The sequence below is a fragment of the Panthera uncia genome, assembly GCF_023721935.1.
Source record: "Panthera uncia isolate 11264 chromosome D3 unlocalized genomic scaffold, Puncia_PCG_1.0 HiC_scaffold_8, whole genome shotgun sequence".
NCBI lineage: Eukaryota > Metazoa > Chordata > Mammalia > Carnivora > Felidae > Panthera > Panthera uncia.
The window spans coordinates 80,352,246-80,376,044 of NW_026057586.1; the positions used below are offsets into that span (position 1 = coordinate 80,352,246).

General features: G+C 54.9%; 1 protein-coding gene across 2 annotated transcripts in view; it reads left to right on the forward strand.

Annotated features, from left to right (window-relative positions):
- Positions 1–23,799, forward strand: part of RBM19 (RNA binding motif protein 19) — a 147,263-nt gene that overhangs the window by 44,234 nt on the left and 79,230 nt on the right. For both annotated transcript variants that reach the window (XM_049619290.1, XM_049619291.1), the window contains exons 20-21: positions 1,486–1,541; positions 4,672–4,788. In XM_049619290.1, coding sequence (XP_049475247.1) covers positions 1,486–1,541; positions 4,672–4,788 — 173 coding nt within the window. The remainder of the gene's footprint in view (positions 1–1,485; positions 1,542–4,671; positions 4,789–23,799) is intronic.

Below are 23,799 nucleotides of genomic sequence, written 5' to 3' on the forward strand. Positions count from 1 at the left end.
TTTGTGGGCAGGGAGCAGTGCCCTCCGTTCTTTCTGCGGACCCACTCGCTCCCTGCCGTCTTTGCTGACCCCTCGTTCTGCAGGCCGAGCGCTCCTGACCCTGCCTGTAAGTCAGGCTTCTAGACCCAAGTCCCTGGAAGAGCTTCAGGGGGCCCAGGGACCCTTTTAAGCCATATTCCGGATGTCCTATGTCTGTGCGCACCGGACAAAGAGGGCCTGGCCTGAGGCCAGGTGGCGTGAAGGTAAAGGAGAGCTGATTTGGGCCACGTGCATGGGAGCCTGCTCACCTTACCCGGCTCTCGTTCTCTCTCTGGCAGGTGCCCCTGGGCCAGGCGCGGCTGGGCTGTTCTCAGGGTGGGAAGGGCGCCCATACGGGGCCCCCGCCCTGTCCCAGCAGAGCTTCTTCTTACACAGAAGAGAGGCCCTGGGGGGTGTAGGAAATGTAACCGGGCGCTTAGTACATCTGATGGTTTTTGTAGGATTTTGATGACCTTGCCCTTGGCTCAGGGCGGCTTCACCAAGGGCCGAGTTGGATTTGGGTAGGATGACGGGGAGGTAACGCCTCCGGGGCCTCCGCTCTCTTGGAAAGCTCTGCTGTCTACCAGGGCTGCATATCCAGACACCCTTGGGGGCCAGTGGGCAGCGTGAGGGAGTGAGGGGGCAGCATCACCCAGAGCAAAAGCTGGACGCCCGTGCCCTGTCGAGAGGGCGGCCACTTCTTAGCTTCAGCCAGTTACGCCTCGTGGGGCGCCTCTCTGGCGTTTGATTTGTGTGTTGTTTTTCAAAGAGACACTGGCAGTCCAACTTTGTCATCGGGTGCCGTGTAGGCATTTACCTGGCATTGGCTCTGCACGTCCAGTGGTCCATTCTCTGGCACGTAATGCAAGATTCTGTCAAACTCCCACCTTGCACGTGTTGCGTTCCGTACCTCCCTGTGTGCGTACATGTGTGCACGTTGCCACAAAGAATCGTTTACACAGAACTACCCGTGCTATATCTTATGGGAGACTTAAGGGATTTTCGAGGGTAATTTTGCTAATATGCCAGTTTTGCCTTAAGGGACTCACGTGAGAGCCTCGCTTTCACTACACCTCCTCTGCGGTTTAGAATTTTTTTTTTTTTTTTTAAGCACACAGTCTAGCCTGGACTCTTGCTGCAAGCTGGACCAAAGGGGCTTGCTTTGCCTAAAAATGCTTACAAACGATGGAAAATTCGGTGTGTAAAGGCCAAGGCCCGCGCATGGCTCAAGAGGGCATTGGAAGGCTGGGTCTGTGTGACCACCAGCTGCTGTCTGGGCTCGGCCTGAGCCACTTCCAGGAGAAACTCTTCTCTGTCCTTGATTCCAGCTGGCCCCGCTGCCTGGGGATAGTCCCCCCTCTGAAGTTTCCTTTCCTCTCCGCTGACGCCCGCCCTGTTGGAGAGCAGCGGTGTGGGCGAGTGTTGCTGGGGAGACAGGGTGACAAGCTGTGTGGTCTTGTCTCTTAGGGTCACATCGTGGACGGCCACAAGCTGGAGGTGAGGATCTCAGAACGAGCCACCAAGTGAGTGAGTCTTCATTGCCCCCTCTCTGCTCTCCTCCAGGGGGGTCCTTTCTGCTCTGGGGCTGGGGTATCGTCTTCCTGATTAAGGTGACGTCCCATTTGCCAGCTCCGAGGCCCGTTTCTGTGACGAACTGGGACCACTCCCGTCCTTTGAATAAATATTTAATGCACATTTGTCGTAATACGAAGAGCAGGAGCGGGAGGAACCAGCACATTCTGCTCATCTTGGTGTTATAAATAAACCAACAAAGAATTGCCAGTTGCTGGTGCTCTGGACGAGCCAGAGAAGCGATAAAACCTTGATGTCCAGCTTTATGGGGCTTTCTTTCCTGGAGCTGGACACCGGAGCCCAGAGACAGCCTCCAGTTAATTTGAAAGAGATTCAGTCAGTGTTAAGAGTTGGAGACTGACCAGTCTGCCCGGTGACCAGTTTCCTGAAGTAGTGTTTTAGTTTTTGGGTTTTTTTTTTAATATTTTTGGGGGGCAGAGCACAAGCGGGAGAAGGGTAGAGAAAAGGGGGGACGGAGGCTCTGAAGCAGGCTCTGCGCCGACAGGCTGACAGCACAGAGCCCAAGGTGGGGCTCGAACCCACGCACCGTGAGATCATAACCTGAGCCGAAGTCGGACACTTAACCAACTGAGCCACCCAGGCGCCCCATAAGATTTAGTTTTGTGCCTACGCTTCTACCCGCTTGCATGTGTAAATGAGCCGATACGCCTGAGATGCCCCGAACAGTGCCCAGCACGTGACGTGCCCAGCACGAGTGTTGTTTTTATTGTCATTGTCATGATCGTCTACCAGCCCTGGGCGATGAAGTAACCGCCTCTAACAGTCCTAGGGCTGGTTTAAGATCTCCCTTTGGTAGTTTTCAGCAAGTTGGGCATTTGTTGTGGTCGTTGAGCAGATTGGCTGTTGCTGCCTGGCCTCCAGCTGCTGCTTTTTCTTCCTTCTCTCTGTTTTCAATGCTACTTGGGAATCCAGCCCTCGGCCACCTCTGGTATTGTTCGCCCACCCGGTCTGTGCCGTGGGAGCATCCTCGGGGAGAAGGCCCGGTACGGGAAGGGCTCCTGAGCTGGGATGGAACAGTGAGCACCAGGCATTGAGCCCCACAGCCTCGGGTTCTAGTCCAAGAGCTGCGTGACCTTGGGTGGCTGACTTTGCCTATGAACTAGTATGTGCTAACTAGAGGTCGTGCATGAAGCCTCTAGAACGCGCTTTGCACATGAGTACTCAGCCAACAGTGGCGATCTGTCTTTTCCGTTCCCCGTCTCCAAGGAGTCAAGCTAAAGTCACCTCACGAGCTTTCAGTCACTCGCCAGTGTTGATTTAGTCATCCTTTTATTCAACAAACAAATTACGGAAAGCCCGCTGCGTACCAGATACTCTGCCCAGGTGCCAGGAATGGGGTTTCCTGGTGGTGTTCACGGTCTAGGGCAGCATAATTGATAGAACCTTCTACAATAGTGGGATTCTTCGATCATGTTCCACATCTGTGCTGTCCAATATGGCAGCCACTTGCTCATGTGGCATTTGAACATGTAAAGGTGGGGAGTACAGTTGTGTTAGTCATCTGTTGCGGTGTAACAGAGTATCCCAAACAGCTTAAAACAGCAAACACTTACTATTTCACCGTTTCCGAAGTCAGGAACTTGGGAACAGTTTAGCTGGGTACTTCTGTCTCCAGGTCTCTCAGGAGGTTTTGTTGGTCAGGGCTGCAGTCTCATCTGAAGGCTCCTCTGGGGCTAAAGGATCCGCCTCCAAAATGGCGCCCACACATGGCTGTTGGCAGGAGACCTCAGTTCCTCATCACGCTGGCCTCTCCCTGGGATTGCATGAGGGTCTTTACAGCACCACAGCCCATTTTCCACGGAGCGAGTGACCCAAAGGACAGCAGGAAGGAAGCGGCAGTGTCTTTTATGACCTGGTCTCAGAAGTCACCATTGCTTCGGTCTTCTACTGGTCACGCAGACCTGCCTGATGGAGCACGGGAGGGGACTGCCCAAGGGCGTGAATACCAAGAGGCAGGGATCTCTGGGGACCATCTTGGAGGCTGGCTATCCCAGCAACTGGGGAGTTGAGTTTTGAATTTTGTTGCTTTAACGTAGACTTAACCGGCCGTATGTGGTTTGAGGCTACCATATTGGACAGCACAGTAAAGGGAAACATGAACGATATGTAATACGCGGTCAGGTGGTAGTGAGTGCCAGAAAGGAAAGCAAAACTGGGGGTGGGGGAGGGGGGTGTTGCTGCTTTAATGGGGATACTTAGGGTGGGCCTTCGAGGAGGTGACGTGAAGCAGATCTGAGAGAAGTGAGGCAACACGGTCGTCTTTAGGACAACAGCTGCCATTTATTGAATGTTTGGCACACGGGGGGCACCACGCAGTGTCTGACAGGCCCTCAGATGGTATGACGAGGCCGGCACTCTTTTTAGGCCCATTCTGCACTTGAGGAGGCTGAGGCCCGGAGAAGCCAAATTACCTGCCCAAGATCACTCAGATCCTATGCAACCCACTTGGCTTCCACACCCTGATCGTTCACTCCCCACTCACGACCCCGCGTCGCTTTGACGCAGTGGCAGGTTGCCCAGGGCGAGCAGGGGCCCAGGTGAGGTGGGAGGGCATTAGAGATGGCCTTGCGCCCCGGGATGAGCTTCCGCTCCCACCCCTGGCCCGTCTTCAGGGCTAGCAACTGCTCCAGGCCTGTGGGCGAGGCTCTTGGGGCGTGTACTGGAAAGTCTCACATAAGACCTTTGGGCCATCCGGGGTCTTTCCACATCTGGAAGGGGACAGTAGAGACCGGATGGGGTGAGGAGCTGGCCTCACCCTTCTCAGGGTTCCTCTCGCCAGTCCCTGATAGCCCTCGCGTCTCTCAGACGACGGGCAGGAGAGACCCAAGGGCGGGTGTGCTGACCGGGTGTCCACAGCCATCTTGAGAGGAAGATGGCTATGCTCCGAATCACGCAGGGGAGACCGCCTTCCCCCTTTTCATCTCTGCCTCATCCACCCCAACTCCTTGAATCTCTCACCTGCCAAGAACATCAGCTCTTGGAGGGAGGGTGAGGGGGTTAGCGTAGGCCAGCGGCTGCCCACACCCCAGATAACTCGAACCTTCTCCCCTAATCGTCTAGGCCAGCTCTGACGTCCGCTCGGAAGAAACAAGTGCCCAGAAAGCAGACGACCTCAAAGATCCTGGTGCGCAACATCCCCTTCCAGGCCAACAGCCGGGAGATCCGAGAGCTCTTCAGGTGAGCAGCGCTCCTTCTGTCCACCGGTTGGCATGTGGTGGGGGGAGCCTGCTGGAGCCTTGGCAGGTGGCCTTCGGGTCCTTGATGGCTCCACCGTAGGCCGGCCCAGTGGTCTTTCAAAGGTCATCTTTTGGCCGCCTTTGATTTATCTCTCTTGAACTCATGCGCCGTGAGCACTATGCAGAGAAAACTCGAGAAACAGCCAGGCCTCCTCCCCCAGAGGGGAGACAGAAAAAGAGGGCGGCTGGTGTTCTCTGTCCCCACCCGCAGCAGGATGGGGCGGGGGCCCTGGTGGCCGAGGCTCAGCATCTGTCTGAAACTCTTCCGGCCAAGTCATTCCTCTGGGTTTAGCCAGCGGCTCTCCACCCCCGCTGGTGTTTTCGAGTCACCCGGTGACTTTCATAAACATACCTTTGCTCAGGCCCCGCCCCCGTGGAGTTGGATTCTGTTGGTCGGGGGTGGGGCCCAGACATTGGTGTTTTGATCAAAGCTTCACTGGGGATTCTACTGTCCAGCCAGAGTTGGGCACCACTGTCTACATTGCTGTCTACGGAGAGAGACTGTTTTGAAACACGGATGAATCCCGTGAATAAATAGTGCGGTCCGGCAACAGATGCCAGCATAGGGTCAGAAACGCTAGGCACTGGGACCCGGAAGGACAGGCGGCGGGCGAGGTACTGACAGCAGGAAGGCCAGTGGTGATGCTGTGCAGGAAGGCAGATTGAATCAGACCAGTTTCCCTATGTTTTGAAAGAAAAACCGGCATGCCAGAGTAAGCTGGCAACTAATTTACTTTCTAAAATACAAACAGTGCAGGACAAAGTCTGGCTGTGGCCAGATGGAGCCCAAGGGCCACCACTTTGCAACAACCCCTGTGCTAACGCGTTACACCGCTCGGCCTTGCAGATTAGTTAGGTACCACCTAGAAGCAAGCCCTGGATCCAACATCTTTACGAACGGGCGTAACAGGAAGACGTTTAAAGCCAAGACCCTCCCCGGGTGTGGGGTGCTGGGTGGCCCAGGGAGAGACAGTCTCGCCCGCGGAGTGTGACGGCAGGTGGACCAGACCGCCGGGGGCTCCCGGGCCTGCAGGACCCAGAGAGCTGTGTCCCTGTTTCAATTATCAGTCGGCATCTTGCTGGTTAGATCACCTTACTGAAGTCAACTGTGGATGCAAAATATAAATCCCATATTTGGGGGACTACACAGAAGTACCTTTGTGGGATTCTACCTCTTCGCCCTCTCACCCGATTTAAAGAGCAGGGAACCATTTACGGGATTTGCTTCAAAACTCCTTCTCACCTCCGCCCTCCTCCTCACCTCCGTTCTAAATTGTACGCTGAACGTGCTGTTCGTTAACAGACGTGGTTTGGCTGGCTCTGGTGCGGACGCCGTTTTCGGAGGAGTGGGGTCTTAGCTGTGATCCCAGCTCCCCTGCGTGGCAGTAACAGCCTGGTGAGGTGGGGTCACGACCTGGGGGGGACGTTTTCCATTTCCCTGCACCCAGGGAGAGGAGTACACATCCTCAGCCTCGCATGCCGGCTCGTTCTAACGGGCTCCTGCCTGTGAAAGAGAGTCCAATTTAAGACCTGCCAGATCAAAAACAGCATTGCCGCAGACAGCACGTGTTGATCAGGAAATAGCATCCCGCCGAAATGACAGTTCCACTTGGTGCCACAGCCTGTTTGGGGTGACACTTACCCAGGGAAACAAAAGATCCGCTCGGAGAGGGAAGAGCGCTTTGTTTGATCTCTCGTTTTATATTTATTTTGCGGAGACAGGGAATTAGCGTCCACGGAACGTAATTATGCGCGGTGTCTCTTCCCCCTGCCATTGTTCCAATGGTAGCTTTCGCCAGCCCTTGGAAACGGAAAGCCACCGCGGAGGGCTCACCTTGCTTTGTTGTGCTCTGGGGCTGGGGGGGTTGAGGCCGTTCCCGGTGGCGGGCGGCAGGGGGCGCTGTGAGCCTTCTCAGGGGGGACTCCGCTCGTCCTGGAAACCACAGACCCGATTTCAGACAAAGCCAGCGGCCGGCAAAGGTCAGAGCCAGGGGAGGCTTTCGGGCTTTAGGGGAACCAGTCTGGTCCATTTTGCAGGCGGGTTTTGCAGGCTTGTCCTGCCAGGTGCGATCAAGAATCCCAGCTCGCTCCGATGGGGCCCTCGCCGTGTGTTGGGGCCCAGCTGCGCGTCTGCCCCGTGCAGTGTCTCCTTTAAGCTGCATAGCCGCCGTGTGGAGGAGGGAGGCTGTTACCTGTTTTGCACCCGGAAGGATGCTGGAGACCTGGGCAGATGAAGCGTCCTGCTCAGAACCTGCAGCTGAGCCAGGACTGGGATTTCAGCAGTCTGACCCAGAGCCGTGGCTCGGAACCGCTGCTCTCTGCAGCCTGTCGTCCTCCTCCCGGGTCCAGAAGGACACTGCCCCCTAGATCACGTCAGTGGCACCATTGTCCCGCAAATGTGTCGTTCGCACCAGCCACGGGCCTAGGTGTCGGGCCGGTAGCTGTTTCAGGGAGACGGGCCCCTCCCCCCGAGGAGTTCACTGGGGAGGACCAGGGAGCAAAGCGACGGTGGCAGTTGGACAGTGATGCTCCTGTGGCACGCGGGAGTGAGCATTGGGCCGCGGGAAAGCACGGTCATGTTCTCAAGCGCACCTGCTGGGGGGCGGCAGCTCGCCCACTCTCCCCGGCCTCCCCGGGCCCTGCATATGACCCCGGGGCAGCACCTGCCCGCGCCCTTCCTGGGGGCCCCCAGCCGTGCAGGGGGGTCCCCCCCCCACACCACCCCGCAGCCCCTTGAATCCAGTACCCTGAGGCACTGCGGATCCGTATCCCTATGGGATCATCATCTGGGACGGTTCGCGGCTGGCCCTTCAGAAAAGTCAGAGTGGACACAGCAGTGTCCTCCCTGCCACCTTTTTGGGCCTCCGCTTCCCCTGGCACCAGGTGACAGCAGCCCTGCTGGTAGCATTTGGGGTAATTTATGACGACGCTACAGCAAGAACGTGTTTGTTACCGTGAAGTATAGTTTCCGAGCCCGACCTCTGTGCCAGGCTCTGTGTTATTACAGGTCCGTTTCCCACAACGGCCCCGCGGAGTGGTGTTGCCTCCGTTTCCCAGGGAGGAAATGGGCTCCCCGGCTCCAGATCCCGCCACTGGGCCATCTGCCGGCCCCACCGGCACCCAGCAGCTCCCGCACCACGTGACCACCTCGTGGGCTGTTGGAAGGGTTAAATGAGCATCTGCTTGTGGAGAGCGTAATACAGGGCCTGGGACGGAGTAGGTGGTTAATCAACATTAGCGCTGGTTGTCAAATAGCACGAAACTGGGGGCGCCAGGCTTTGAACCCAGGGTCGGTCTGACTCTGGACAGAGCTGGTGTCTTCGATGGCCCCGCACACCCTTGACGGACCCCTGTGGCGTTTTCTTCCTGGGTCGCCTCCTTTCCTGAGTCTGCCTTCCTGCCTGGTGATCCTCTCCCCCTCCAGCTGGCCCTGGGCCAGAGAGAGTCAGTACTGGGGGACGGACACTGGCCTCTCTACTCCGTAAGGGACACACGGAAGACAAATGGGGATCCTCTGGACCGTGCAAGCATGTGCTGGCACGCAGGGACCAGACTCCTCACCCCACAGCCAGAGCGGGGGTGAACGCGGCCCCCGGCTCACCCTGTGGTGTGCACAGCCTTAAACTAGCATCCGTTCTGGAAGAGGAAGGGGGTAGACTGGCTTCCCTTCCCGTCTGGGTTTGCTCTGGCGGAGGTAGGTGTGTGTGCACGTGTATGTGTGTGGGCAAAGCCTGGATTTGAAGGTCTCTGGGACAGAGGGTGGTTCCGAGAACAGCCCCACAGATAGGGCCTAAGTCTGAACCCCAATTGAAGCAGGTGCTCAGGGCCCCCCAGCCTTACGCATAAGCGCATGTGCGGAGCCATGGGACTTGACGGACGGGTCGTGTTCCCACCCGAGTTTCAAGCGATGGCCCCGAGTTAGCACCACCCTGGAGAACGAGGTGGTGATGCTCTCAGCACCCAGGAGGCGTGGGGCACTGGGCCGGCCACATCTCAGGCGCCCGCGTCATCGGTGCATCTTCACTGTGGCCCGGTGTGCTGCAGCTCTTGGACCCATTTCCTGGGGCCCAGAGAGGAGCAGGGGCTGTTTCTAATAGGACCTTGGCTCGCCCGTTTCTTCTGTACCCAATGGGCGGCCTTGGTTTGAGCGTGGGTTCTGGAAGGCAGTGATCCTCTGGGAAGGAGGTCCCACAAACACGGCTGGCTTTGGGAGCACGTGACCCGTGTGGCCCCGTGTGGGTGTTCAGTGTCCCTTTCCCCCACCCCAGACTGTAATCTTGGACACTGCTGTGTCTACGGGTCCCTGGTACATAGAGGGTGCTCAATAAATGTTTGCTAAGCACATAGGTGAGCGTTTGCTAAGCGCACAGGTCCAACTGCGCCAGGCCTTTCTCGTTGGAATGCTGAGGGAAAGGGTGTGTGAGGCACAGAGAGGTTAGGGAGTTTGCCCAGGGCCACACAGCTCTGCAGTGGCACCGCCTGGTCTCCCTCACTTTGGAGCCCCTCCTACCCCCTTGAAACTGTCCCCAAGGGCCAGGGATGTTGGGTGGGAGCTGCTGGCGGAAGTGCTGCCTCAGGTGAGCTGGGGCAGCGGCTACGGGCTACAGGTGAAGAGAGCTTTTCGTCTGAGCCTCTTTTTCTTCCCCCCGCTTTTCGCTTTTCGGTGATTTTGTACTCAGAGGTGTGAACCACTAGGGGTGTGAATGGGTGAGCTCCCAACAGGTGTCTGGAGGCCTTAATTACACAGCTTGCGTCTCCTGTCCGCGCTGCACCTGTTGCGCCCGCTTTGTGGACGGGGTCCGTCGTCCCTGGCCTCTCTCCTCCTCATTTCCTCTCGCAGTGACCGTGACCGTGGAGGGAGGGCTGCGGAACAGTGCGCCTGCCAAGTTCCCCTGACCTCCTCCCTCACCCGGGCGAGGGATCACTGGCTGATGGGCTCCTGGTTGTCAGCGGTACTTTTCCAAAAGCGGGGAGCCAGGATCCCTGTAGTCTGCTCTTCTCGGAGGTTCTGGACGGATGGGGCCTCTTCCTGTTCACCAGGCTCCACGGGGGAGGAGCTCTGTTAAGGCAGCCTTGGGGTCGGAGAAAGGGCGTGGGGGAGAGAGAAAACCTCCCTTCGGAAAGGGAGGGGGTAAGGAGGCTGTCTCTCCCCACGTAGGTCATCCCCCCCCCCCCACACACACACAGCCCTCCAGGGAGCCCCTAGATGGAGGCCTCCACGTCCCTCATCCAGATCCGGCCACACTCCTTCCTTCTCACACCGTCTGGCCGCTTTCACACCCCGCAGCAGCAGAACTGAGTAGCTGCGTCTCAGACCAAACGACCCGCGAGCCTGTAAAATACTGACTGTCCGGCCCTTTATGGGGTAAGTTTGCTGATCCCTAGACTAAGCTAACCACAGGGCTTGCGCGGAGATGGGGCACGCCCTAGAGGTTTGGGGCATTCTCTTCTAGTTTTAATTACCCAGACGTGGTATTTTCTTCTTCCGCTTTTGATAAAACACGGAGACCTTACACGTAGAGCTGTAGCCCCGTTGGCCCCCGTTGGCCCCCGTTGAGCTTGAGACGTGAGGCCCCAGAGAGCTGCTGTGTTCACCTCTGCAGCCCACCTCCTCGCTCTGACCTGTTTTCTCATTGGGGCACCCCTGCTCCTCCTGGTCTGCCAAGGTCTTTGTGGTTTAAGAGTACTTTTTAGAGCAGTTTCAGGGTTAGAACCCCACTGAGAGGCAGGGAGAGAGTTTGCGTAGGCCTCCTGCCCCCACCCACGTAGCCTCCCCCATCATCAACACCCCCCCACCAGAGTGGCAAATTTCTTATATTCTCTGAACCTCTGTTGACACATCATTATCACCCCAAGTCTGTGGTTTGCATTAGGGTTCATTCTTGATGGTATATGTTCAGGGCATTTGAACAAACGTGTAATAACGTATATTTGTCATTATAGTGCCATAGACACTGTTTTCACTGCCCTAAAAGTCCTCTGTGGTCTGCCCGTTCATCCCTCCCTTCCCCTTTGCTGAGATTTCGAAGGGTGGTGTGAACGCATTCATTCATTCATTGATTCATGCGTTCTTAACTGAGCTGGGAGCACCAGCCATTAAACTCAGGGCCCACCCAGATCTAGTATGACCTCCCCTTACCTTGATCACATCTGCAAAGACCCTATTTCCAATAAGATCCTATCCACAAGCTCTGGCAGACATGAATTTGGGGGGCACGTTTCTCCCAGTACAGGGTGTCTTAGGGTGGTCAGGAGAGCCTTCTCCGAGGAGGGGACCTTCTCGTGGGGACCTGTGGCTATGAAGGGGTGAGCTGCATGTAGACGTAGGGGCGGCAGGGGCCGTGCCCCCGGTGGGAATGAGCTTGGCCCTGGAGGGGAACGGGCAGGGTGAGCAGAGGGACGATGCTGAGATGAGAAGAGTGGACGGGGCACGATCTTGTGGGCCATGATGAGGGCTGTGGATGGTCGTTCAACTTGTTACTCAAGTGTGACCAGCGGCCAGCTCAAGAAACAGGACAAGAGCGTGCCCGGTGCCCCCTTCCAGTCACCGCCCCACCCACTCGCTGCCCACCACTGTCCTGACTTCTAAAAACATATATTTGTGCTGCCTGTTTTTGGTTTTTTGTGTAAATGGCATCATCACGTATACACTTTTGGCGTCGGTCCTGTCTGCTCAACATCTGTCATTGTGAGATTCTTCTGTGTTTTAATGTTACCATGATTTGTCCATCCTCAGTGTTCTATGGTATTCCATTGTGTGAATATGTTGAAATACGCTTATCCATTTTCCTGATGAGCACTTGGGTAGTGTTCAGGTTTTTGGCTGTTTCCAATAAAGAACGCTTCTGCGAGCATCCTGGCATATGGCTCTGGTGACCCCGTGCACACGTTCCTGTAGGGTGTCCGTGCGGGAGTAGAATTGCTGGGTCACGGGATGTGCACGTTTCAGCTCTAGTAAATCTCTCTATCGGGTTTCCAAAGAAACTGTCAGTTTGCATAAACTGTCAGTTTGAACGATCCAGTTGCCCCGGGTCCTTGCCAACACTTGGTAGTGTCTTTCTCTCTTGGCCATTCTGGTGGGTGTATAATAGCATCATTGTATCGTGGTTTTAATTTGTACTTCCTTGGTAGCTAAGGAAGTCGGATGTTTTGTCATGTGCTTGTGAGCATGTGGTCTACTCTTGTGGAATGCCTGTTCAAGTCTTCTGCCCATTTTTCTAAAAATCGGGTTGTCTCATTTTTTTTTTTTTTATGTTTCTAATTACTTCTTACATAACTTTTTGAATTTTGGTTTCAAGTCCTGGGGTGGGTATATGGTTGCCAGCCCCTCAGTCTCCCGTTCTGTGGGTTTCTTAATGGTGTCCTTTGATGAGCAGAGGGCTCTTCATTTTAACGTTGTCTGCCATTTTCTACCTTCGTGGTTAGAACCTTTCACGTCCTACTAGCAAACCCTCCCTCCTCCAGGCTCGTGAAGATAGTCTCCTGTTTTCTTCCAAAAGCTTTGACCTTTCCCATTTAGGTACGGAGTCCAGCAGGAATCGGTTTTTGCATATGGCGTGAGGTAGAGATCGAGGTACGTTCCCTAAGTCGGTTGGCCCAACATCATTTATGGTGAAAACCATTCTTTCCCCTCTGCTGTGCAGTATTGACTTTGCCATAAATCAGATGACCGTGCGCGTGAGGGTCTGCTTCTGGACTCTCTCATCCGCTCCTCCGGTCTATTTGTCTATCCCGTGTGCCAATACGCCCCCTCTTAATTACTGTGGCTTTGTGAGTAAGAGCTTGATATCTGGTGTCTTTGTTCTTCCCCGATTGCCTTGACTGTTCCCGGCCCTTTGCACTTCAGGCCTTTGTGTCTGAATAATAAATAAAGAATATTCCACCGCCCCGAGAGCCGGGGGGGAGTGGTCGGTGGCTTACACTTGTAAAAAGAGCTTGAGAAAAGAGGGTCAGAGCCGGTGTGAGGGGCCAGAGGTGATCGTGGTTTGGACCTGACGTCGGCAGTGGAAGCAGGTGGGAGTGCGTTTGCAAACTCCCGCTGTGGCTTAGTGCGGACGGTGATGGAGACAGGAGTGGAGGACAGCTCCTCGAGGCATCGAGGGTCCTAAGCGACTGGCGGATCACGGGCCGCATCTGGGGGAGGGGCAGGGCAGCATGAAGGAGGCGTCAGCCCCACTCCCCGCGCCTCCCTTTGCTCGCCCGTGATGGGTCGCACGTAACACTGGCCACGGTGGTGGTGCCAGGGTCACGCTTCTCAGTTGACCCGTGCAAGCACACGTGCGGGCTTGGGGGCTTCCGGTGAGCACTCCCTTTGGGAACAGCTCTGATTCCCCTGCGGATGTCAGCCGCAGCACCGACGTTGCTGCATCGACATTTCCTTACTGGCACTTTCTGTGCCGTGGGAGGGAGGCACTGGTGACGATCCCCCCCCCCCCCCAGCCGTTTGCACAGCTCCTTACAGAGGGCGCTGCCAGGGCCTGAAGTGCTCCAGTGCTCACGATTTCGCTCGTTCCTCCCCCGACGAGCCCCGGGAGCCAAAGCTGAGGCGCACGAGGCAGATGGCTGCCCGGCCATAAAACCCCGAGCAAGTCGCAGAGTCGGATTCACACTCCCCGCTCCTCCCTTTCTGTGCAGCCTCTCCCACTACAAGTTCCAGGGACAGAGATGCGCCTTCTTAACCCTTTCCTGTACCCATTTGGCACGCGTGTTAAGTTCTTTCGGTACGCCGGTCTTCGGCCGTCATCGCCGTGAGATTCCCCGCGTCTGCTATGCTCATTAGGGCCAGTGTGCAAATACTTGGCCTGGGCTTTCCGGGAGCCGGGCCGGCTCCTGCCCTCAGGATCGCTGCATTCAGAAAGATGATGCCAGCTACTAGGCGGGGACTAAAAAATGCCAAGGAGTCCATCCTTCCCCCAAGAGAGTGTCCCAAAGACATGTAGGAGTCCTTGCCGAACATCTTTTTTTTTTTTTTTTTAATTTTTTTTTTAATATTTATTTATTTTTGAGACAGAGAGAGACAGAGCATGAGCGGGGGAGGGGCAGAGAGAGAGGGAGACACAGAATCGGAAGCAGGCTCCAGGCTCCGAGCTGTCAGCACAGAGCCGGATGTGGGGCTCGAACTCACGAACCGTGAGATCGTGACCTGAGCTGAAGTCGGACGCTCAACCGACTGAGCCACCCAGGTGCCCCGAACATCTTTTTATTTAGAAAGAAGTTCTGGGGTTCCCAGTGGACCCCAGGGTTCGTGTTAGCCAGCTGTGGGGAACAGAGCTCGACAGAGTCACCTGGCCCAAGTCCCGGGTGTCCCAGGTGTCCCACACTCCGTGGCCTGGCCACCTCTTGAACCCAGCTTCCGACGTGGGCCAGCTTGCTTTCGGAGGGGGCATGGGCGAGGCTCTATCCTGTTAGATAGGCCGGCCAGCCTACACAGGTGTGCCCGGGAGGGGACTGCTGATAACCCCCAGCAGATGTTCCCAGGGATCGGACTTGTGCTCAGAGTAGTAACTAGTAAATATATATACACACCCATCAGAACATCTAGACGAGGTTGCAGAGAAACCGGACCATTCCCGCAGTGCTGGCGGGAACATGAAATTGTACAGCCACGCGGGGAGAGTATGGGCACTTTTTTCCGAACTAAACACGCACTTCCCATGCGACCCAGCAGTGACACCTCTGTGCGCGTGCGCCAGAGAAATGGGAACTGAGGCGCACGTAAAACCCTGCACACGTGCCCATCCACTGATGAGTGGACAACCCATATGCGGCCTGGGGGGTGTTACCGTCCGCCCACACCATGGCTGGACCTTGAAAACCTTGTGCTCGAGAGAAGAAGCCGGTTCCCAGAGACGACGCATGGCATAATTTCGTCTAAGTGAAATGTGCAGAGGAGATAAATAGAGAGAGAAAGAAAGTAGATGAGTGGGTCACTTAGGGTTAGGGAGAGGGGTTGGAGAGTGATAGCTCAAGGATCGGGGGCTTCTTTCTAAGCCAGTGAAAATTTTCTCCGTTATGGTGGTGATTTCACAACTCTGAGAATATGCTGGAAACCACTGAATAGTTGGATTGCCTGGTATGTGAATCGTATCTCAATAAAGCTACTACAGAAGGAGGGGAGGAAAGAGAGGAGGGAGGGAGGAAGAAACCCGCATACAGATGCACACAGCACTTCATTCATTATATCCAAAACCCAGAAACCACCCGACCGCCCTTCAGCAGGCAAATGGTTAAATGAACCGTGGTTCATCTGAACCACAGAATACTACGGAGCGAGAGAAAGGGGTAAATTATCAGTGTCCCCAGCAGCCTGGGTGAAAGAAATCTCTGGAGCATTATGCCGGGAGGGAAAAGCACATCTCCAAAGGGTATATATGCTGCGGGATTCCATTTATACGACATTCTTAAAACAACAAGATTAGAGAGATGGGACCATTAATTGGGGATTAGGTAGACGGAGAGAGAGAGAGAGAGAGAGGGCGGCTGTGTGTGTAAAAAGGAAGCACAGGGGGTCCCCTTGCGATGAACATTCTGTATCTTGACCGGTCACGAGCCTGCAAGTGGTCAGATTGCATAGAACTAAATACTGCAGGGATCTGAATAACGTCCGTGACTGTATTACTGTTGATTTTCTGCTTGTGCTGTTGTACTGTTAGGAGATGTTACCACTGGGGGAGACTGGGTGAAGGGGAGTATATAGGATCTCCCTGATTATTTCTTAGAACCGCGCACAAGTCTATAATGATCTCAAAATAAAAAGTTTTCTCAGGGGCACCTGGGTGGCTTGGCCAGTTGAGGGTCCGACTCCAGCTCAGGTCATGATCTCACCGTGTGTGAGTTTGTGCACCATGTTGGGCTCTCTGCTGTCAGCACACAGCCAGCTTCAGATCTTCTGTCCTCCTCTCTCCTCCCGCCTCCACACGTGCACACATGCTGTCTCTCTCTCAAAAATTAACATTAAAAAAAGGTTTTTTCATTTCTTTTTTCTTAACTTTTTTTTTTTTTTTTTTGAGACAGAGAGAGACAGAGCATGAACGGGGGAGGGTCAGAGAGAGAGGGAGACACAGATCTGAAACAGGCTCCAGGCTCCGAGCTGTCAGCACAGAGCCCGACGCGGGGCTTGAACTCATGGACCGTGACATCATGACCTGAGCTGAAGTCGGACGCTTAACCGACTGAGCCACCCAGGTGCCCCCCCCAAAAAGTTTTTTTAAAACAACAAATACCCTTATCCATAAAGGATTATAGCAAGGCCACACCCTGCCATAGTGAGTTGCCCATCCCCGGGGGCAAGCAAGTGAAGACTAAGGCAACTCTCTGTTACGGATGCTATAAAAGGGATTTCTGATGAAGCGGCCAGGCCCACTCCCTTCAAGACACTTTGACCCCGAATGTTGTCAGCATGAGTGTCCCTGGGGGTCAGAGAAAGGAGAATCCTCTGGCCTTTGGGTCTGCTGCAGGTAGTCTGATCCTTTGGTCAGAAGGGAATCAACACTCAACAGACACACAGCAGCCAGGTGAGGGGGCGTGGGAATGAGGAAGAGAAATTGCCCCATTTTTATACGCTGTGTGAACGGTGTATATACTTTATCACTGAAATGTAGGCTAATTGAACCCAAGAAAATGAAGAGATTGGCCTCGTAGGTGTATTTGACCTCCAGGGATCTACTTCTGTTTAGCAGATTCGTGCGTGAACCTGGTGCTGTAGAGACCGCAAAAAAATATTAAGCGTCCATTGTTTGCAGTGTGAGAAAACCGCAGTTCTGGGTTTCTACCCCATTATCAGAGAGCTGAGATACCAGCACATAACTTCCTTAGGCTCTTGTCGATTCTCCATCCCTCCAGACACTGGGTCTGGCAGGCTGGGCACAAAGCCACGTTTCTCAGAGCATGCCCTTCCCCATTTAAGATCCCCAGGAGCACAGCCCCAAGGCACTTGACGGGGACGTGCGCTGGGTGATACTGTCTTCATTCGAGACGCCCGCTCTGCAGAAAATCTGTTTCAGACCCTCTGCATCCCCTTTTTTAATTACCCTGCTCTCTGCCTACCAGTCTGTCCACCAGGGGATGGTCAGAGGCTGTGAAAGTTACTGCTGCTCAGACCAGGATGAAGCAGCACTCGCTCTGCTGAGATAGTCTGGTTACCCGAGTTCTCCTTTCTCGTGTTGTCCTTGTGCCGTGGCCATCAGAAGTCAGCCGTCAGCTTGGAAAGGAGCCAGTGTGATTTTCCAAGTGAGCAGAACACTGGCCAGCGAGTCAGGAGACCTGATTTCTGGCCCTGCTCTGCCTTGCACCCTTGAGATCACCTTGGGGCGGTGGAGCGACTTCCCAGAGTCTCCTCTGTTGAGTGAATCAGCGAAGGGGTCGGGCGAGGCAGCCCGGGGAAGGCAGCTTCCTCCTTGCAAGCTGACACAGCCCCATGGGCCATGGCTGCCTGGAGCCCTGTACTAGAAGACTGGGAAGCTGGCTGGGCTCCACGGGAAATGGCGTTGTACTTGATTAGTGATGTCTGCCCCGGCCCGTGGGCACAGCGACTGCGATAGGTCCGCAGCCCCAGGTATCTCACCTAAGAGCGTGGCATTGATCGCCTGTCACTGGAGCTTTTACGTTTCCATCTGCTAGACTGGCCGGAGGAGCGGTCCCAGACCAGGGGCCGTGGGGAAGCTCACTTACTTTTCCTCTTTCACAAAAATAGTAATAGACTGGGAGTCGAGAAGGGCTTCTCTTTTCATTGTTGTCGTTTTCTTCCTTCGCGATTCCGGGGATCTGGTCTTCCGTGGCCGCTGACGTATTCGTTCCCTCCGCGCCCAGCCCGATTCCGATTCCGGAATAGGTGACAAAGGCCCAGACGGTGGAACGGGGCACCCTGGGGAGAAGGCGCCGGCCCCTGGGGTGGGGGAGGGTGGCATTGTGCGCCCTGATTCCTTCCCGGCAGCCTGCTCTAGTCCTGCTTTCACACCTCCTCTCTCCCCATTCAGTGCCTTTTCAGTTACAAGGTCCCTGCGCTTTGTCTGGGCTTGTCGGAGAGCCGGCGGGCCGTGGGCTCATTGTTGCAACTGATAATTGTGCTCTGTGTCTCCAGCATCCTGGGTGCTGAAAGGCGGGAGCCCCGGGATATCTCGGGGAGCTCCTGAGCAGGAGCAGCCCCCGCCAGCTCACGTGACTCTTCCCGAGAGAAAGGGAAAAGGGAGGTCTCGACGCACTGCTTTTTAGTTAAGAGATACCTCGGCGGCTTAGCAAATATTTACTGAGCGCCTCTAATGAGGCAGGGGCTGTGCCAGGTGCATGCTGGGTTACAGAAACAGACGTGAACTCCAGGACAGAGAGGGACTGTCTCAGTTTAGGGGGAAGGGGATACACGCTCACATCACTAAAAGCCTCACGGCAGGGGCACCTGGGTGGCTCAGTCGGTTAAGCGTCCGACTTCAGCTCAGGTCACGATCTCGCGGTCCGTGAGTTCGAGCCCCGCGTCGGGCTCTGGGCTGATGGCCCAGAGCCTGGAGCCTGCTTCCAATTGTGTGTCTCCCTCTCTCTCTCTGCCCCTCCCCCGTTCATGCTCTGTCTCTCTCTGTCCCAAAAATAAATAAACGTTAAAAAAATTTAAAACAAAAAAAAAAGCCTCACGGCAGAGGCCAGGTCTCACACGCTGTTGGTCTGGTGACCAAGTCTCTAGGACTCAGTGCCTGTCTCTGGAGGGTGGCGAGGTCACCGACAGTGTGTGGTTGGCCGTGAGGACGAGGTCAGCGGTATCGGTAAAGCACTTGGCTTCTCTGTGGCCCAGGCGCGGCTCTGCCGTGTGGCGTCCAGAGATTCGGGAACACCCGGTCCCTCGCCTGAGAGCCAGGGGGCTGGGCTCTCACCTCCGGCCCTGCTTCCTCGCTTCGAGCTCTTAGGGAAGTTCCTTCGTCTCCCCAAGGCCACCCTGGAGCGAGGGGGGCTCAGCTACGAGATGGTCTCCCAAAGGGTTTTCCGCCTAAAGGAACAGTCCGTGAATGACAGGCCGTGACGGTGTTTCTCGACACTGTCCCACTTCCCGAGTAACGGATGAAGAGCCCTCTTGAAGAAAAATACAGTTCCTGCGGCCCTTCCCCCACAGGGGTGCGGGTGATGCGAAGGTTTCTGTCCTTCGTTAAGTTAGCCGCGTGCAAACGCCAAACTCAGAATAAACCGACAACTTAGGCCCGTGGTGCTCTTAGGACTATAAGGCCAACACCCGTTTTCAAATTAAATACAAGCAAAATTTAAAATCAATAGCATTCAAATCAACAACATTATCGTAGCGTGATGGATGATGTTGTTTCGCAGCAACTGAATTCGGAACGTGGGTTTTAATATCCGAAGGATGTAGCCTCGGGTCCAGATCTATAACGCGTCTCGGTACTTTTACGTCAGCAGTGCTAATGCCGAGGGCGCCCGTTTGCCTCGGGAAGTGCGGGCCGAACGGGAGGACCGACCCACAGGCTTTGTTTGCCGGTTCAGCGTAATCCGACCTCCGGCTCGTCTAAACTCAGCCAGTCACCAAATGCTGCCTTTAGCGCGGTGTCGCTCAGTGGTTCGGCAAAGCCGTCGTGATCGCTTAAAAAATAAAAGTTGGCACTGCAGCGTCCTTGAAATCATCAGTGAGCGGGCAACCAATTGCTTTGGGAACGGGGAACAGCAAAGCGTTTCATTGTTCACCCCGGGGGCCAATCGAGCGCCTATTGCAAGCTGGAATGCGGTAAGACAGGTTCCACATGGTACGGGGGTCCACGGGGGTCCACGGGGGTCCACCGTCACCCTGGGACCATACAGGCTGCTCCAGCCCGGGTCCCTTGAGATCAGTGCGCCCGTACCCCCGGGGGCCGAGTCTCTCCAAGCCCTGTTCTAACACACGACGTACGCATGTGTGTATCTTGAAAATTAGGTTGTCTAAATACATCCCCCAATTTTTGTAATTACCCCCCAAAGTAGTTAAGCCTCCCCACACCCCTGCCTCTGCCCTCGGTACACACATACATCTGCACATATTTATTTCGAGACACATGTTCTATCAAGTAGGCTCTTACGCGGGCACAAATTTTCAGTCCGCAGTACCTGCTGGGTCCACATAAGACCTCTAGACATTTTTCCCTGCCAAGCCTACCTGCGGTTGAAATACCCACTGCCCGTTTTTATGCAGTCTACACCGCTGGAGCTGATCGTTTTACTGCTTGGTTACCAGGGTTCGGTGAAGCTTCTGGAGTTCTTTAGTATATCCTGCCTGTCTCAATTTGCCAGGGAAAGGATGTGGGCAGAGGCCCTTTAAGGCGATCATAGAAGTGAAATCAAGAGGCTATTCAGTGGAGGGGCTGTTACACCTGGAGGCTTTGTGTCCAATCTAACGCCAGCAGCAGGCTTCATGATTTCGAGCGTCAGCATTGTAGTCTGCGGGAGTGGCACTCTGCAGAATTGTGTGGTACGCAACCTGTGCAACTGAACGTGCAGCCCTGGTTGTCCAACAGATCTAGATCAGTGTGTAAACGTTGGTTCCTCCATTGCCAGCTAAGAGACTTGGCTAAATCATTTCAATACCCTGAATCTCAGTATCTGCATCTGTCAAATGGGGACCGTAGTACGTATGTGTCAGGGTTATTGGGAAGATTGAATGAGATAATGAAAGTAAAGCAGTTAGCCGGGTATCCTGGTTCCCAGAGTGTGCGCCGAGGCACCTTGGGGTGCCGCAGCGAGCTCACGCGTGCACTGTGGACTGAGCTTTGGGAAAACTACGGCGACCGCTGTCCGAGATGCTGCCACCTGCTACAGTTCGGCCGTCTTTGTCAGGTTGGGCTGTGGACTTGTTAGAGCCAGACTGTTGGGCACCTATTTCTTTATGGCCTACAGATGCCACGGAAACCTAACCGGAGGCACCAAGGGGCACTGTGCACGAACCAAGGAAGTTTGGGAACCGGTGGCCTAGCACTGGGTGCCAGTGTCCACACTCCACAAGCTCTGGGGGTGGTTTTGTTACAATATAGCCAGCAGGGCCGCCGCGGGCCTCAGGATTCCACGCGGCTTCGACTCCCACGTTTCACCGCGGGGCCTGGCGTTGGTGTCCAGGCTTATCAGGCTGTTCTCCTGCCTCCCCTCTCTTCGTCTCTGCTCACTTATAAAATACATTTCAGAACATCGATTTCCCAGCTCAGATTTTGGAAGAACCCCAGACTGCCTGCAGTCATCTCGAAGGGGCGTCGTGAAGCGTCCAAAACGTAAAAGTCTTAGAAGGAAATTAATTCGCTTGCACGTCACATCTGTGCCTCACAGTGTTCCTGGCAAGGTCCAACGCCCTTGGTCTGGACCCAGGAGTCGGGGGTGGGGGCGGGGAGGCCTCCTCCCAGTCGGGGCAGACCCCTGGCTGTGGGGCCTGATTTGCACAGAAGGAAGCCTTGGCCTTGACTGCCCTGAGCCTTTGAAGCGTACGCGGCCTCCAGCCGAGCCATCCCCCTCTACTCCCAAGCCCTCTCAGGAGGCTCCGCACCCTGCGTCCTGGGGCCGCTGCATCTGGAGAAGCCCGCTGTCCCTGCACCTCCCTACGCCTCCCTGCACCGGAGCAAAGCACACAGCCCACGTGTGAACCCAGGGCCCAGGGTTTCTCGGTGTGGTTACAGTGGGTTTGTTTTCATTCCCCGCCTCCTCCCAGCCCCCTCTGGCCATCAGGCGAATTGGGGTGCTCTTCAGCCTGCAAATATTAGACTTTGCAAGAATGCCGACATGGGGCCAACTGTGACCCGCAGGCACCGTGCTTTTACTTAGTTTGGCCTCATAGTGACTATTCACCCGTTATTGGTCTCCTGCCAGGTACCTAGTGTGTGCACGCACGCACACACACACACACACACACACACACACACTCTCTCTCTCTCTCTCTCTCTCTCTCTCTTTCTCTGTCTCTATGTGTGTGTGTGTGTGTGTGTGTGTGTGTGTGTGTTATACACACACGTATATGTATTTCGTTTACGTGTGGTTTATACATACGTATGGTTTTCCGCTTTTAAAAAAATAAAATTTACTGACGCGATTGGCATAGCAATATGTTTTCCTTGTTGAGAGAAAATTCCCTTTCATCGACTGCCAACCCTGGTCAGTGCCCCCCATCCTCCCCGAAGATGAGACATTATCATTATCCTTTGGGTGACTCTCCTTCCAGAGCCTCTCCCTGCACGTCATACAGGCGAACCCGTAGACAACATAGGCAGTTGTGTTGCATCCATTTAGAGCAAAACGGTGCCACGTTTTATGTATCGTTGGTTTGTTGTTGTTTTTTTTTGTTTTTTTGTTTTTTCCCTAGTCTGAAAGGTGTCTTGGCCATCTTTCTGGTTTAGTCCATGTAGCTCTACGTGGTCCTTCTTTTTTTTTTTTTTTTTTTTTCCAACGTTTTTTATTTATTTTTGGGACAGAGAGAGAGCACAAACGGGGGAGGGGCAGAGAGAGAGGGAGACACAGAATCGGAAACAGGCTCCAGGCTCCGAGCCATCAGCCCAGAGCCTGACGCGGGGCTCGAACTCACGGACCGCGAGATCGTGACCTGGCTGAAGTCGGACGCTTAACCGACTGCGCCACCCAGGCGCCCCTACGTGGTCCTTCTTAACGCCCGCCGTTATCTCTTCCCTCCACGGGAAACTTGCAGCCCATTGTACAGGTGAGGAAAACGGAACGCAGGAAGCAGGGAAAAAGCCATGCAAGCAGGCACACGCAAAGCCGCTTCTGACCCCCAGCCCGGGCTGGATTTTCTCCCACCGGCGGCCCTGCCGCTGTCTCCAGAGCTCCAGCAGCCTGCCCTGCCCTCCTTTACAGACTCACGTGTAGCTCAGCCTAACCGAACTGAGGGATGGGGCTTTCTGGCAGACCCACCATTCGGGTTAATGGAGAGTTACCATCGATACCATGGATGGCCAATTTCCAAGGAATTAGAATAGAATAAAATATACTTAACATTGGAACTCGGTGGAGTGTAATTGAATCTTTGACGATCCAGAAGGCGATTCAGGGCCTGCAGGGCCTCAGGCCATCATTACGAGTATCAGTCATCACTGCGCGCACTGGGCAGAAGCCTCGGTTAATGGGGCTTCCTGGCTGCTGGCCTAGGTGGCTCTCATTGTGCGCGGCGTCCCCTGTGACGGGCCTTGTCCTCTGGCCAGAAGAACGGGAGATACTTGTCCGGTATCAGGAAGCTCAGGGCCTTCTGTGGGCGCCTGGCTGTCTGAGCTGCGGCTGTGACATCGGCCCAGCAGGGGTGTCCCCCCCAGAGCCTGGTGAGGCACTTTCGGCCGGAGCTCCGGCTCGGCTCGGCGGTCAGACCGCACCAGCTTTGAGTCCCAGCCCGGGCCCCCTCTCGGTAGAGGGAGCAGGCGACAGCGTCTTCCCTTTCCAGGAAAGCTGGAAGAAAGTGTCTTCCCTTTCCAGGAAGCTCTGATTTTGCCAAAGGAACTTCCAGGCCTCAGCAACTTGTCTAGGAATCTGTAAAGTTTCCTCGTATTTTGTCCTTTGTTTGCAACTCAGTTCCTCACCGACTTCAGCACGATCAAGACCTCAGTTCAATCAGTGCAGAAATTTAAGAAAAAATATCAGCGGGAAGGAAATTACATTACGACTCCCAGACCGAGGAGTACTTCAGTAAAGGGGCGCCGAACTTAAGTCTGAGCTCCCTAGCAGCCAGAGCAAGAAGGGGGAAAAGCAGGAGTGCCTGCTCAATCTGAATCTGCTACCCAGCGCCCTAAAGAGACAGCACTCTGCGGGAGGGTTCTTGGCAGGCTGAATGAAGCCTCCAGTCCTCACGCTAGAGAGAGCGTACTCGGTCAGCATTCCACTACCTAAAACTACAAGATTAACAGGGATCATTCTCCTGCAATGTGTTGTAGTCACACAGGGAAAAAATCATATCCCTTTGTTTTTGCATAGATAGGGCCCTGTTGTACGGTAGAATGCAGAATTTACACGAAGT